The following is a 16,620-nucleotide window of genomic DNA, read 5'->3' as shown; positions in this document are numbered from 1 at the left end:
CCTACACTCCATTATTCTACCCTAATCCATGTACCTATCCAATAGCCGCTTGAAGGTCCCTAACGTTTCCGACTCAACTACTTCCACAGGCAGTGCATTCCATGCCCCCACTACTCTCTGGGTAAAGAACCTACCTCTGACATCCCCTCTGTATCTTCCACCATTTATCTTAAATTTATGTCCCCTTGTAATGGTGTGTTCCACCCGGGGAAAAAGTCTCTGACTGTCTACTCTATCTATTCCCCTAATCATCTTATAAACCTCTATCAAGTCGCCCCTCATCCTTCTCCGTTCTAATGAGAAAAGGCCGAGCACCCTCAACCTTTCCTCGTATGACCTACTCTCCATTCCAGGCAACATCCTGGTAAATCTCCTTTGCACCTTTTCCAAAGCTTCCACATCCTTCCTAAAATGAGGCGACCAGAACTGCACACAGTACTCCAAATGTGGCCTGACCAAGGTTTTGTACAGCTGCATCATCACCTCACGGCTCTTAAATTCAATCCCTCTGCTAATGAACGCTAGCACACCATAGGCCTTCTTCACAGCTCTATCCACTTGAGTGGCAACTTTCAAAGATCTATGAACGTAGACCCCAAGATCTCTCTGCTCCTCCACATTGCCAAGAACCCTACCGTTAACCCTGTATTCTGCATTCATATTTGTCCTTCCAAAATGGACAACCCCACCCAAAATTCCATTGCTTGTTGGCGGATCCGGCTGCTCCCGGCAGTGGGCGGGGCCGCAAGGCCCCACTCTTTATTCTTTTGACTCCCTCAACCTTGGCTTGATATATGTCTTGCTATTTGGAGCCTTAGAGCTTCACCAAGGAAAACCTATTGACATGTTTACTTTTTTTCCCCCTGTCTAGATTTGACTTTTGGCCAATTAGTAGCTCAACGGATAATGAGGACAGCAGTCTAGGTATTTATGCTTCACTTTGAGGACTTTGCGGACAAATGCTGAACATGTTGGGCTGAATGTTGTAAATTTGATGTAATTCTACGCTATAACTTGTGTAAATTTATAAGTTTTTAATCATTCGGGGAATTAAGGGTTGCGGAGATGAGGCACCAAAGTGAGAGTTAGATCAGCCACGATCTTATTAAATGGCGGCGCAGGCTCGAAGGGCTGAATGGCCTCCCTCCTGTTCTGATTTCTTATGGATCCTTGAAAAAATGAAAATCGCTTATTGTCACGAGTAGGCTTCAATGAAGTTACTGTGAAAAGTCCCTAGTCGCCACATTCCGGCGCCTGTCCGGGGAGGCTGTTAACGGAAGTGAGGAGGCTGTGCTGTCGTGGTGACGTCACTGCACCAGAGGCCCAGGCTATCGCACTGGGGCCATGTGTTCAAATCCCACCACGGCCGCTGTCGGACCTATGGCGAAGTGGTATTATCGCTGGACTAGTAATAAAGAGATCCAGAGCCATGTCTGGGGAGCCGGGTTTGAATCCCGCTGGTTTAACACAGCTGGCTTTAAAAGCAGACCGAGGCAGGCCAGCAGCGCGGGTTCGATTCCCGTACCAGCCTCCCCGAACAGGCGCCGGAATGTGGCGACGAGGGGGCTTTTCACAGTAACTTCATTTGAAGACGACTTGTGACAATAAGCGATTTTCATTTCAGATGGTGAAATGTGAATTTGATACAATTTTAGAATTAAAAGACTGAAGGTGACCACGAAACCATTGTCGATTGTCGCAAAACCCATCTGGTTCATTAATGTCCTTTAGGGAAGGAAATCTGTCGTCGTTACCCGGTCTGGCCTACATGTGACTCCAGACCCACAGCGATTTGGTTGACTCTTAAATGCCCTCAGGGATGGGCAATAAATGCCCAGCCAGCGACCCCCACACCTCATGGATGGATTAAAAAAAATTCAATTAATAGAAACTGGAATTTTTAACAAAAGCTAGTGTAAGGCATAAAACCACTGTCCCAAATATTCATCTGTTTCCCTCATATTCTTAAGGGAAGGGAATCTGTCATCTTTACCTGGTGTCGCCAATATGAAATGAAATGAAATGAAAATCGCTTATTGTCACAAGTAGGCTTCAATGAAGTTACTGTGAAAAGCCCCTAGTCGCCACATTCCGGCGCCTGTTCGGGGAGGCTGTTACGGGAATCGAACCGTGCTGCTGGCCTGTCTTGGTCTGCTTTTAAAGCCAGCGATTTAGCCCACTGTGCTAAACAGCCCCAGCTGTTCCAATATGTCCCAAACGTTGGCATCTATACCTCTATCTTCTGTAAGGTAAACAGCACTTAGAATCACTACAGTGCAGTAGGGCATTCAGCCCATCGAGTCTGCATTGACCCTCTGAAAGAGCACCCGATCTATGCCCATGCCCTCACCCGACCCCCATAACCCAATAACCTCACCTAACCTTTTGGACACTCAGGGTCAATTTAACGTGGCCAATCCACTTCACCTGCACATCTTTGGACTGTGGGAGGAAACCGGAGGAAACCCACGCAGACACGGGGAGAACGTGCAGACTCCGCACAGGCAGTGACCCAAGGTCAAATTGAACCTGGGTCCCTGGTGCTGTGAGGCAGCAGTGCTAACCACTGTGCCGCCCTTTAAAGTGACGAGGGCAGGGACGGCCTGCTCGGGAAGGAATATTTTCAAGAGTTCCTTCCCAACATTCTCTTTTGCAGCCACCCTCATTTCAAGAAATCCAATCTTTAAATAGTTTAGAGTTCTCTCTGATCATATACGTATTTCCGCATTGCACTGCGATGAAGATTTTCCCTCCCTAACAGCACTGTGGGTGTACCTACATGAGGGGAACTGCGGTGGATCAAGAAGACAGATCAGCAACACCTTCTCATGGGTGATTCGGGACGGGCAATAAATTCTGGCCTAGCCAATGCCCTCGGAAACCGGAAACCACACCAGGAAAGAATAAATGTAAAGAAAAATCCTTCTGTGTATAACTGAATCTTATTGGATAGAAACAGTGACTGAATATGAAGTGCATTAACAAGTAAAGATGGCAGTTTCTGTACCGAGTGCACAGCAAACCCCTCACCATATTTTTTAACATCCTTATCCTCGAATACCACCAGGGTCACAGCCTCCTCATCTCCCCTCATTCTGGTCTCTTGCACATTCCCCCCTTTGATCATTCCATCCTTGGTGGTCCTGCCCTCAACCTCCTCGATCCTAAGCTCCGGAATCGCCTTCCAAAAACCTCTCTCCCCCCCCCCTCTTTCCCTTTAAGATCCTGCTTGAAATGTTCCCCGCTGACCAAAGCCCTCGGCCCCCTCTCTTTGGATCCCCTCCTGTGGTGTGGCTTCGAATCTCCGTCCGAGAACGCTCTTGTGGAAGGTTTTCGCTGAAGGCGCTTTACAAATGCAGGTTTTTTGCCTTCTAGATGAAGCTCAGCAATTTTCCTTATCATTCGCTCCTGGCCGCCGTGGGCCCAGCCGCTCCCCAGAGTCCGAAGATGCCAGTGATGTGCCTGTCGGGCCTACAGAGGGCAGCAACAAACAGAGGTAAATCACCTGTCTGCTTCCATTTTCTTTTTTTCCCACACCAAATTCCTTCAGGCAGATGGTTAAGAATAAAAAAAGAAGGGTCAGGGAAGGGAAAAGAGCGGTCATTTGAAGATTTCCCGTGCTTCCGGCCTTGCTGTCGGCAGCCACGTTTCTGTCAGGTCAAGGTCAACACTTCCACCCTATCCCCATAACCAAGTAACCCCACCCAACACGAAGGGCAATTTTGGACACTAAGGGCAATTTATCATGGCCAATCCACCTAACCTGCACATCTTTGGATTGTGGGAGGAAACCGGAGCACCCGGAGGAAACCCACGCACACATCGGTACAATGCCTCTTTTAAAAACTCACCTCTCTGACTGTGCCTTTTGGTCACAGCGCCCTTCCAGAATATTCTCTCCTTCTCCTGCTCTGTCCTGTTGTGTTCTGTGATATAACCGTTGTAATGATGTACACAGAACTTATTGTTTGAAGTGTTGGCTAGTGTAGACCTGAGAGATGAACAGACACTGATGAAGGTTCAACTCAATTTTATTAACTAACTTCTAACTAACTAACACACGATGACTGTGGGTCTAATTGATGCTAACTTGAACTAGAGACCTAAGCCTTGTCCAAACCAGTTGATTCTCTCAGCACGTGGTGTGAGTCTGTGCTGGGCTGGATGAGTTCTTGTTACACTGAGAGGCAGCACCCAGAATGAGCGGGAACCGTGGTGCCCTCTGCCTTTATAGTGTGTGTATTCTAACTGGTGATTGGCTGCGGTGTTTGTACATGTTGATTGGTCCCTGTGTGTGTCCATCAGTGTGTGTCTGCACTATGATATACTGGTGTATATTATGACATAGTTGTTTATCATCATAGACTATCATAGAATTTACAGTGCAGAAGGAGGCCATTCGGCCCATCGAGTCTGCACCGGCTCTTGGAAAGAGCACCCTACTCAAGGTCAACACTTCCACCCTATCCCCATAACCAAGTAACCCCATCCAACACGAAGGGCAATTTTGGACACTAAGGGCAATTTATCATGGCCAATCCACCTAACCTGCACATCTTTGGATTGTGGGAGGAAACCGGAGCACCCGGAGGAAACCCACGCACACACGGGGAGGATATACAGACTCCGCACAGACAGTGACCCAAGCCGGAATCGAACCTGGGACCCTGGAGCTGTGAAGCAATTGTGCTATCCACAATGCTACCGTGCTGCCCTTTAACTATAAAGGTGATTTATTAACAATCACGTGGAAAGATAAATAGACAACAATACAGACGATGGCTACTAAATGAATTCAGTGAATTCTCCTGGAACTACTCTAAGTGCGACGCTCCTCTATACGCCTTACTACCAACCAGCAGGTGTGTTGAGTCACGTGATAGATCTCTATCGCCACCAGCTGGCTGGAGGTCGCATTGCTACCTATATACAGAACTGTGCACAGCCATATCTCCACATGTCCTTTTTGAGATTCTCTTCAGAGTTGACGGTCACGGCAGGATTCTGCGGTTCCCTCCGGCCGTGTGTTTCTGGGCGGTGCGCCGTTCGCGGGCGGCGGGATTCTCTTCCCGCCACTTGTCAATGAGAATTCCCATTAAAGCCACACCGTGCTGCCGGAGAACCCACGGGCAGGGTGGGCTGCCGAGCGGGACCAGAGAACCCCGAGGCCAGCGAAGGTTCGGAGAATTCCCGCCTATGTAAACACTCAGGGTGGGATTTTCCAACCCCTGGGATTTTCCAACCCTGTTTTGTGGAGACTGGGAGGGCCTGACTGCCACAAACAGCCTTTACTCGCTGTTTCTTGTAGCCCTCACGTCCCACGCCTGTCCTGAAGGCCCCTATTGTCGGGTGTTGGTCGCGATTTGGTAGATCTTAGGAAATTTTGATCGTGACATGTCGGTTAATTGTAAGTCTTTATTGAGTGTTCAAACTATTTACAAACACGCAGCACAGGGTATGAGTTAGGAGGTGCCTCCATGCTGGCTGGTGCGCACGTCTCTGTCCAACACTTGGCTGACCGTGGGTGCTGATCACGTGTGGGCATTACTGTACTCAATCCCATATTCACCCTGGGCTTTAGATTGTTTTCACAGGTCGGCGCAACATCGAGGGCCGAAGGGCCTGTACTGCGCTGTAATGTTCTATGTTCTATTTGTGCCAGACCCTTATACTACAGTCCTGACCCGCGAACTGTGAAAGGCTACAAGAATGCCAAGGTTCAAGAAGGGGACACACCAACATCTTCTCAAAGGGAAACTAAATATGGGCAATGGAAATGCTGGCCTAGCCAGCGATGCCTACATCGCTTGAATTAATTAGAAAAAAAACGTCCCCCGGGGGAATCACCTACTTTGTCCAACTAGTAACACATCCCACAGGCACCTTGAGAGTGGGTATATCAATCTAAGTTTTGTTGGTGGTGCGCTATTCAACAAGTTAAGGCTTCACAGTTGTCCGAAAGCAACATCCACTTTTTCACGGTCTTTAAATAGTCACACATTGCATTTTGAATCATTAAATGGTTTCAAGAAGGAGATAGATATTTTGTGGTAAAGAAAACGGGTTAAAGGGATATGAGGAACAGGTGGGGAGGTGGATTTGAGACCAGGAAGCGATCAGCCATGATCTGATTGAATGGCGGAGTGGGCTCGAGGGGCTGAATGGCCTACTTCTGCTCCTAATTCCTATGCTCCTGTGTTCCTATTGCAGAGAAAGACTGGACAAGCTATAGAATCATAGAATCCATACAGTGCAGAAGGAGGCCATTTGGCCCATTGAGTCTACACCGACTCTCTGAAAGATCACTCTGGGCAGGATTCCCTGATCCTGAGGCTAAGTGTTGATGGCCTTGTAAACGCCGGAGCGTTTTACGACGGCGTCAACAGGTCCCCAGGATCAGCGATCCTGCGCCTCGCAGGGGGCCAGCACGGCACTGGAGCGACTCACGCCGCTCCAGCTGCCGATACCGGCGTCAAGCGGGCAGCGCCGATCTGCGCATGCGCGCAACGGCCGGCGCAAACTTGCGCATGTGCGCTAGTTACCTTCTTCACACTGGCCACGACGCAACATGGCGGAGAGCTACAGGAGCCCGGCACGGAGGAAAATAGGCCCCCACCAGGAGAAGCCGGCCCGCCGATCGGTAGGCCCCGATCGTGGGCCAGGCCATGGTGGAGGCCCCTCCCCCCCCACGGGGACGGATCCTCCTTCCCCCTTCACCAGGCCGCCACCCCCACAGGATGAACGCCGGGCAGGACCGCACATAAACGGCACAGGCGGGACGCAGCCTATCTCGACGGCCACTCGGCCCATCGTGCGCGGAGAATCGGCGGAGGGGCTGCGTAGAGAGGCCCCCGACCCGCGCCACGCCGACTGCGCCGGCGCCAATGGTGCCGATTCGCCGGTCACTGCAGGGCGGGGTTCTTCGATACCGGACCGGCGTCAGAGCGGCGTCACGTGAATCGCGCCCGCCTCCGCTGATTCACCGATCCGGTGCAGGGTCGGAGAATCCCGCTCCCTATCTTTATTTTTATAAATTTAGAGTACCCAATTATTTTTTCTCCAATTAAGGGGCAATTCAGTGCGGCCAATCCACCTAACCTGCACATCTTTGGGTTTTGGGGGTAAGACCCACGCAGACACGGTGAGAATGTACAAACTCTACATGGACGGTGACCCGGGGCCGGGATTCGAATCCGGGTCCTCAGCGCCGCAGTCCCAGTGCTAACCACTGCAGCACATGCCGCCCTTGGAGCCCTAAGGGCCCAGTCTCCACCCCCGCCCTATCCCCGTAACCCCACGCAACCTGCACACCTTTGGACACTAAGGGGCACTTTAGCACGGCCAATCCACCCAACCTGCACATCTTTGGACTGTGGGAGGAAACTGTAGCAACCGGAGGAAACCCACACAGGCACGGGGAGAATGTGCGGACTCCACACAGTCATCCAAGGCTGCAATCGAACGTGGGCCCCTGGTGCTGTGAGGCAGCAGTGCTAACCACTGTGCCACCGTCAGTCCCAAGAAACAGTCAAGAGGCCCAGACTGTCAACTCAATTTTGCCTTCCGGGGAGTAATTCCTCAGCAGCACTTTCTCGTCCCAAACACTTCCTGATACACAATCCGTCTTTCATCATTCTCTATTCCCCTTGGACATTGCCCTTTTGTGCCCAGCTGGCTGGAGAACAAGTCTCCGCCTTCTCCAAACACAATTATTTTTTATGGCTGAAGTTCTAAAGAGGACCTTTCCCCTCGCCCTGGGCTCAGATCTGCCTCGTTCACACGGATGCCCAGTAGTGAGCCCTGAGAAGCTGGCAACTTGTGTGCTTTCTCTGCCAACACCAAGCAGTGCCTCTTCCAACTGAGGATTCAGGGCAGACCCAGAGTTAACTCTTTCTGTGGCATCGTCGGCTGAATTGGAAACTCAGAGTTGCTTACAGCACAGAAGAAGGGCGTTCAGCCCATTGAATTGAACGGTAGCATTGTGGATAGCACAATTGCTTCACAGCTCCAGGGTCCCAGGTTCGATTCCTAGCTTGGGTCACTGTCTGTGCGGAGTCTGCACATCCTCCCCGTGTCTGCGTGGGTTTCCTCCGGGTGCTCCAGTTTCCTCCCACAGTCCAAAGATGTGCGGGTTAGGTGGATTGGCCATGATAAATTGCCCTTGGTGTCCAAAATTGCCCTTAGTGTGGGGTGGGGTTACTGGGTTATGGGGATAGGGTGGAGGTGTTGACCTTGGGTAGGGTGCTCTTTCCAAGAGCCGGTGCAGACCCGATGGGCCGAATGGCATCCTTCTGCAATGTATATTCTATGATAATCTATGAATCCATGCCAGCTCCCTGCCGAACACCAGGCATACTCAGTCCCCCACTCAATCCCCATAACCCCTGGTCTATTTCCCTGAAGTGTCCATCCCATGTTATTCCAAACACGGACCAGACCCAAACAGGGACTAAGATACCGGATAGAAATCCCAATATTTTATTTAATTCATAAGACTGTGAGGACAGGATACTTTGCTCCAATAGAGATATGATATATTAAAACACTCTATGGTCTATTAAAACACAGTATTACTAACTTTCACATCATACAGACAATAGCTTATAATTCACAGTTAAACGATACTTAACAATGACAATGAACACTAAATCTAAAATGCCATCTTTTATCTCCACTCAAGCAAAACCCATCTCAGGTCACAATCCACTTCTATATACAGCTAGCCAACCCCAGAATACTTGGTGTACAAAGTCGTCTTGGATAAACCACTTTGAGAAATAGATCCTTCAGGAGGCCAGCTTCCAGGGTCTTGCCTGTGTCAAACTACTGTTTAACCTGCCAGCCTGTTCAGAAACTGATCATAGGCAAAACCTTTTTAAGTAAACTGATTTCAGAAGAGCTGCTGGTCTCTCCACGGTCAAACCTTTAACTGAACTGAAGCCTGAAACTGAGACTCAACACCTGACTGCTTCTATCCCGTGGCTCCTCCCATTAGCTACACCAGTGCGGCATGGTAGCACAGTGGTTAGCATTGTTGCTTCACAGCTCCAGGGTCCCAGGGTCGAATCCCGGTTTGGGTCACTGTCTGTGCGGAGTCTGCACGCTCTCCCCGTGTCTGTGTGGGTTTCCTCCGGGTGCTCCGGTTTCCTCCCACAAATCCCGAAAGATGTGCAGGTTAGGTGGATTGACCATTCTGAATTCTCCCTCTGTGTAACCGAACAGGTGCCGGAATGTGGCAACTAGGGGCTTTTCACGGTAACTTCATTGCAGTGTTAATGTATCCTACTTGTGACAATAAAGAATATTATTAGATTTCTATGCTTCACCAGTTCTGCCCTCTTGCGCATCTCCGATTTTCTTCCCTCCTCCGTTGGCAGCTATACTTTCTGTGCGTCCCAAAGCCCTGGTGTTTCCCCCCTTAAGCTCCCAGCATCGCTCTCCTCCTCTTTAAAACCCACCTCTTTGCCCAAGCCTCTGGCCTCATTCTACTAATATTCCCCCCTTTCTGTGGTTCAGCGCCACGTTCTCTGTCCAATAGCGTTCCTGTGATAAAGGCGTTGTATAAATACAAGTTGTTGTTGCTGCAGGACAATTTCTTCGTCCGTGTCGCTGCCTGATCTGTCGAGCATCATCAAGACCGCCGAACACGACCAGAATGATATCACCGCCACCGAGGACGACGAGCCCAGGATCTACGTCAAGTCTGTGCAGGAGGGGCCAGAGGCGGAAAATGGCGGACTACAGGACGGGTGTCAACTACTAGCGGTCAGTCCGAGTCTAGGCCTCTCACGTTGACATGTCTTTCCATCGGTTACTCTTTCCCCACTTGCTGTCCATCCAAACCTGTTGCCCTTGGTCTCTCTGAGACGTGTCAGTGTAGGCAAGGACACAGTGCAGACACATAGAATATACCATGCAGAAGGAGGCCATTCAGCCCATCAAGTTTGCACTGACCCACCCAAGCTCTCACTTCCACCCCATTCCCGTAACCCAACAACCCCTCCTAACGTTTTTGGTCACTAAGGGCAAGTTATCATGGCCAATCCACCCAACCTGCACGTCTTTGGACTGTGGGAGGAAACCGGAGCACCCGGAGGAAACCCACACAGACACAGGGAGAACATGCCGACTCCGCACAGACAGTGACCCAAGCCGGGAATCGAACCTGGGACCCTGGCGCTGTGAAGCATTTGTGCTAGCCACTTGTGCTACCGTGCTGCCCTCAAAACACGGTGGACGCAGAGTATTTGAATAGTTTTAAGGCAGAGGTGGATTGATTCGTGGTAAGCACGAGGGGTGTAGGTGGCTGCTTTCCAAACGATGTTGGTTGACCAACGCCTCTTCGCATGGACTACGCACGTAGGAACCGGCAGTGGGTCCATTCGGCCCCTCGAGCATGCTCCAACATTTAATGAGATCACGGCTCATCTGATTATAACATTGAACCTGCATTCTGGCCGCCACCCCCAACCGCCCCCCCCCCCCCCCACGATGACCTTTCACCCCTCATGCTTACCACAAATCAATTCACCTCTGCCTTAAAACTATTCAAAGACTCTGCGTCCACCGCGTTTTGAGGAAGAGATTCCAAACAATCACCACCCTCTGAGAGAAACATGGCCGGAATTCTCCGGCCGTTCGCTGACGGCGGGATTCTATAATCCCACGGTCACCCCACACGCCCCCCCCCCCCCCCCCCACCCCCCGCCCCTCCGCTCACCGGTTTCCCAGCGATGTGGGGCAGCTTCAGTGGAAATTTCCATTGACCACAGCGGGGGCAGAGAATCCCCCCCCCGCCAACGAAGGGCGTGCTGCCTCCCGCTGCCGCGGCCAGGAGGCCGGAGAATCCAACCCAATTTCTCCTCAACTCCATTTTAAATGGACAAACCCTTATTTTTAACCCCCCCACTGGTTCTAGATTCTCCCACCAGAGGGAGCACATCCTACCCTGTCAAAACCCCTCAGCGATCATGGCCACCCCATCCAAATTACGATGGCAAATAATACTCATACTATGAGCACAGGGCAGTAGGTTGGCACAGTGGCTAGCACTGCTGTCTCACAGCGCCAGGGACCCAGGTTCAATTCCGGTTCAGTTCCGGCCTCGGAAATTGCCCCTTAGTGTCTAACGGTTGGGTGGGGTTATAGAGATTGGGAGAAGACTGGGGATTGGGCTGAGGTCGGATGGTTTTTCAGAGGGTTGGTGCAGATTCAATGGGCAGAATGGCCTCCTTCTGCACTATAGGGATTCTATGATCCTATAATACTCACCATGGAGAGAAAGGAAGAAAGATAAACTTGCATTTGCGTAGCACCGTCCAGGCCCTCAGAACCACCCAAAGCACGGTAGCACAGTGGTTAGCACTATTGCTTCACAGCGCCAGGGACCCGGGTTCGATTCCCAACTTGGGTCACTGTCTGTATGGAGTCTGCACGGACTCCCCGTGTCTGCGTGGGTTTCCTCTGGGCGCTCCGGTTTCCTTCCACAAGTTCCGAAAGACATGCTTGTTGGGTGAATTGGACATTCTGAATTCTCCCTCTGTGTACCCGAACAGGGGATTTTCACAGTAACTTCATTGCTGTGTTAATGTAAGCCTACTTGTGGCACTAATAAAGATTATTATTGCTGGAACGAATTGAAGTGCAGTCACTGTGGTGATGTGCATCACTGTAAATACACAAGGGGTTAATGTAGATACATGTAGACTAGCTAGACACTAGAGGGAGCACCAGAGACATGACACACAGGCACTCATCCTATAGAACAGTTAGATAGGACACGACCAATGGGCATTCACGATACACACAGGAGGTGACACGACCACAGGAGGGCATTACACCAACCCATATATAAAGGACACAGCACACATGATCTACCTCTTTCCAGTGGAGACAGTCAGTGAGTACAGACACAGGGTTGATTTGATATCCCTCCCACCATGTGGATTGTAGCAGTCTGGTTAGTCAGTCTGGGTAGCTATAGTAGGATTAACAGTAGTGTCGAACCCAAGTTATAGAAGTGTAAATAGTTTAATAAACGTGTTGAAGTTATCTCCACGTCTGATCCTTCCTTTGTCAAGTGCACCACAAGGAAGCCGCTTATGCTACGCCTAGAGCATAACAAGACAGTCACTTTGGAATGTAGTAAACGCAGCAGCCAATCTGCTCAAAGCAAATTCTCACAAAACGGTAATCAGATCGCTGCCAAATTTTCCCCCCAACAAGGTGTCATCTATGCTGTTTTCACCAGCCTTCCAGACAGTGAATCCCAATCGGGTTGGACAGAACGCAAGCCCAGGGCTCTGAGGTGATAACTTAATTTCTGACCCCCATGATTACTCATGCCCCTGCGACTCAAGGTGTATTTGAATCTTTTCACAGCTGGATGTTGGGGTGAGGCAGAGAATATCGCTTCAGAACTACACAGCAAAGGGCGCATGTTGGATATTGCACAGCCTTCCACAGCCAGATCCCCTCCAACTTCAGCAAAACACGGAGGGTAAGTATGAGCAAACTAAAGGGAGACAGTTCAGAACGTGATATATGCTTGGCGTGTCTCAGGGGTCATTTTGGCACATCAGGAGGCCATTCAGCCCATCGAGTCCTTGCTGGTGAAAATATAATTGATGGGCTCCCTCGAGGAGGACCCTTGCAGTTCTCCCCTCCACCCCCTTCCCATAATGTCCATCGCTCCTCCATTGGCAGCATGCCTTTAGATGCCTAGACGCTAAGCTCTGGAGTTTCCTTCTTAAACCTTTCCCTCTCTTTATCTCTTCCCCCTTTAAGATGCTCATTAAAACGAAAAAGCGTCTTAAAGTGTCGCATTTCGCCACCATTTTGGAATGTCTTCCCGTGTTAGCCAGTGCACTACAAATCCCAATTGTTGTTGTTGGAGCGGGGAGCATCTTTGACAGTGCTTGGTTGGACCATGTGTCGCCTATTTTCACAGCTGTATGTGTCTTTGTTTGTGGCGTGGTGGTATTGTCATGAGACTAGCAATCAAGAGACGCAGGGGAATGCCCTGGGGATCAGTGTGCGAATCCCACCATGGCAGAATTTAGTAACAATCTGGAATTAAAAAACTAATGATGACCATTGTGATGTTCCCTGTTGAGTCCCTCAAGATAGTTAAAAGTCGCAATGCTGACAGAAAACATCAAGCTATGTACAACAAATGGTTTGCACATCTTACTAAGTATTAGCTAAGAAAAGAACAGTAGTAAATCTATGCTACAGAAATCTAAAATATCTAACTATGCTGTCAAATACAATGAACACCTTATCTCAACCTTTCACCCATCTCCCTTCTCCTAATAGCTTCTCCCAGAATCCCAGGAGTCACAGTATATTTATATGATTACTCTGTGGTGCCATCTAGTGTTGAGATACATGAACATCATCTTGTTAACTCTTTACACTCCCTACACTATACATATCATTACAACCATGAAAGCGATTGTCGTAAAAACCCATTCTGGTTCCCCGACGCCCTGGAGGGAAGGAAATCTGCCTTCGTTACCTGGTCTGACCTACATCTGACTCCAGAGCCACAGTAATGTGGTTGACTCTGAAATGGCCTAGAAAACCATTCTGTCCAAGGGCAATTTGGGATGGGGGCATTAAAAGCTGGCCCAGCCAGCCACGTCCACATCCCCTGGATGAATAATAAAAGAAATGTGTGCAGGAGTATATACCCTGTGTTAAAAAGTCGACCTACAGATTGCAGGAAGCTTGAGAGAGTTCTGGAAGGCGAGGAGGAAGAAAGGATGGCTCGAGGCACGTTCTACATCCGTGTGAACTTGAACATTCTGGGTCAACTGGACAGCTGCTCCTTGCAGGTGAAGTGCGATGAGATTCTGCACGTGTTGGACATGGCGCACCACACAAAGTATGATTGGCTGTGCGCCCGGGTCAACCCATTTACCATGGAGGACGTGGAGCAGGGAACCATCCCCAGCTACAACAGGTACAGTAATTGTAGGTCTACAGAGTGGCCATTTGGCCCATTGAGTCTGCGCCGACCCTCTGAAAGAGCACCCTACCTAATCCCACCTAACCTAAACATCCCTGGACACCAAAGGGGAATTTTACCGGCCAATCCACCTAACCTGAATGTCTGGACGGTGGGAGGAAACCGGAGCACCCGGAGGAAACCCCTGCAGGCACAGGGGAGACTCTGCACAGTCACCCGAGGCCAGGATCGAACTCGGGTCCCTGGCGCTGTGAGGCAGCAGAGCTAACCACTGTGCCACCGTGTTGCCCCCAGGTTAGGTTAGGGGGTTCATTTTGATAGGAGGAATAAGGAATCCACTTATTGCTGGGAAGGTCAACAGCTCAATTGCATAGCTTGTATATAAGGAGCACATGTGGCACATAGTCCCTGTGTCTGGAGTCAGAAGCTCTCGGTTCGATTCCTAACCCAGGACTTTAAGGGGGGGGGTCTAACTTATGTTCATTAGGTGGCCAACTATATTGAGTACTAACCTTCCAACACACATCAATGGTAGTTGGTAAGAGCAAGGGAGATTTATAACCAGCAATGTGGAAAGAACATAGGAACAGGAGTGGGCCATTCAGCCCCTCGAGCCTGTCTCGCCATCCACTGTGATCATGGCTGATCGGTGACCTAACTCCATGAACCTGCCTTTGGCCCATATCCATTCATACCTTTGCTTAAGAAAACTCTATCTCAGATTTAAAATTAACAACTGTCTTAGCTTCACCTGCTGTGTGGGAGTGAGTTCCAAACCTCTACCCCCCTTTGAGTGAAGAGGTTCTTCACATCATCTCTCCTGAACGATCCGGCCCTAATTTTTAGACTAGGTCCCCGAGTTTTAGAATCTCCAACCAGTGGAAATAGTTTATCTTTATCAACCCTGTCTTTCCCTGTTAATATCTTGAAGACTTTGATCAGGCCTTAGCCTTCTAAATCCTAGCGAGAAAAGGCCGAATTTGTATAATCTCTCCTCGTAACTGAACCCCTGTAGTCCAGGTATCATTCTTGTAAACCTACACTACACATCCTCCAAGACCCAAATATCCTTCCTAAGGTGTGGAGCCCAGAACTGCTCACAGTGACTCCGAGTGGGGTCCAAACAGGGTTTTGTAGCTGTAGCATAACCCCTGTGTCTTTAAACTCCAATCTTCTCGATATAGAGGCAGGCATTCCATCGGTCTTTCTGATTATGTTCTGCACTTGTTCGTGGCATTTTAAGGATCTATGCTCCTGAAAGTGCAGCATGGTAGCACAGTGGTTAGCACATAAGAACATAAGAACATAAGAACATAAGAACTAGGAGCAGGAGTAGGCCATCTGGCCCCTCGAGCCTGCTCCGCCATTCAATTAGATCATGGCTGATCTTTTGTGGACTCAGCTCCACTTTCCGGCCCGAACACCATAACCCTTAATCCCTTTATTCTTCAAAAAACTATCTATCTTTACCTTAAAACATGTAATGAAGGAGCCTCAACTGCTTCACTGGGCAAGGAATTCCACAGATTCACAACCCTTTGGGTGAAGAAGTTCCTCCTAAACTCAGTCCTAAATCTACTTCCCCTTATTTTGAGGCTATGCCCCCTAGTTCTGCTGTCACCCGCCAGTGGAAACAACCTGCCCGCATCTATCCTATCTATTCCCTTCATAATTTTAAATGTTTCTATAAGATCCCCCCTCATCCTTCTAAATTCCAACGAGTACAGTCCCAGTCTACTCAACCTCTCCTCATAATCCAACCCCTTCAGATCTGGGATTAACCTAGTGAATCTCCTCTGCACACCCTCCAGTGCCAGTACGTCCTTTCTCAAGTAAGGAGACCAAAACTGAACACAATACTCCAGGTGTGGCCGCACTAACACCTTATACAATTGCAACATAACCTCCCTAGTCTTAAACTCCATCCCTCTAGCAATGAAGGACAAAATTCCATTTGCCTTCTTAATCACCTGTTGCACTTGTAAACCAACCTTCTGTGACTCATGCACTAGCACACCCAAGTCTCTCTGAACAGCGGCATGCTTTAATATTTTATCGTTTAAATAATAATCCCGTTTGCTGTTATTCCTACCAAAATGGATAACCTCACATTTGTCAACATTGTATTCCATCTGCCAGACCCGAGCCCATTCACTTAACCTATCCAAATCCCTCTGCAGACTTCCAGTATCCTCTGCACTTTTCGCTTTACCACTCATCTTAGTGTCATCTGCAAACTTGGACACATTGCCCTTGGTCCCCAACTCCAAATCATCAATGTAAATTGTGAACAATTGTGGGCCCAACACGGATCCCTGAGGGACACCACTAGCTACTGATTGCCAACCAGAGAAACACCCATTTATCCCAACTCTTTGCTTTCTATTAATTAACCAATCCTCTATCCATGCTACTACTTTACCCTTAATGCCATGCATCTTTATCTTATGCAGCAACCTTTTGTGTGGCACCTTGTCAAAGGCTTTCTGGAAATCCAGATATACCACATCCATCGGCTCCCCGTTATCTACTGCACTGGTAATGTCCTCAAAAAATTCCACTAAATTAGTTAGGCATGACCTGCCTTTAACGAACCCATGCTGCGTCTGCCCAATGGGACAATTTCTATCCAGATGCCTCGCAATTTC

At 49.3% G+C, this 16,620-nt stretch overlaps 1 protein-coding gene across 1 annotated transcript in view; it reads left to right on the top strand.

The window, feature by feature from the left end:
• LOC119956545 (caspase recruitment domain-containing protein 11-like) overlaps positions 1-16,620 on the top strand; it is a 116,095-nt gene that overhangs the window by 77,722 nt on the left and 21,753 nt on the right. Inside the window, 5 exon segments of the mRNA XM_038783842.1 lie at positions 872-924; positions 3,376-3,496; positions 9,588-9,765; positions 12,382-12,499; positions 13,720-13,966. Coding sequence (XP_038639770.1) covers positions 872-924; positions 3,376-3,496; positions 9,588-9,765; positions 12,382-12,499; positions 13,720-13,966 — 717 coding nt within the window.

This window comes from Scyliorhinus canicula, chromosome 23, assembly GCF_902713615.1.
Source record: "Scyliorhinus canicula chromosome 23, sScyCan1.1, whole genome shotgun sequence".
Classification (NCBI taxonomy): Eukaryota; Metazoa; Chordata; class Chondrichthyes; order Carcharhiniformes; family Scyliorhinidae; genus Scyliorhinus; species Scyliorhinus canicula.
The sequence above is the reverse complement of the archived record's forward strand: the minus strand, read 5'-3'. Positions and strand labels throughout refer to the sequence as shown.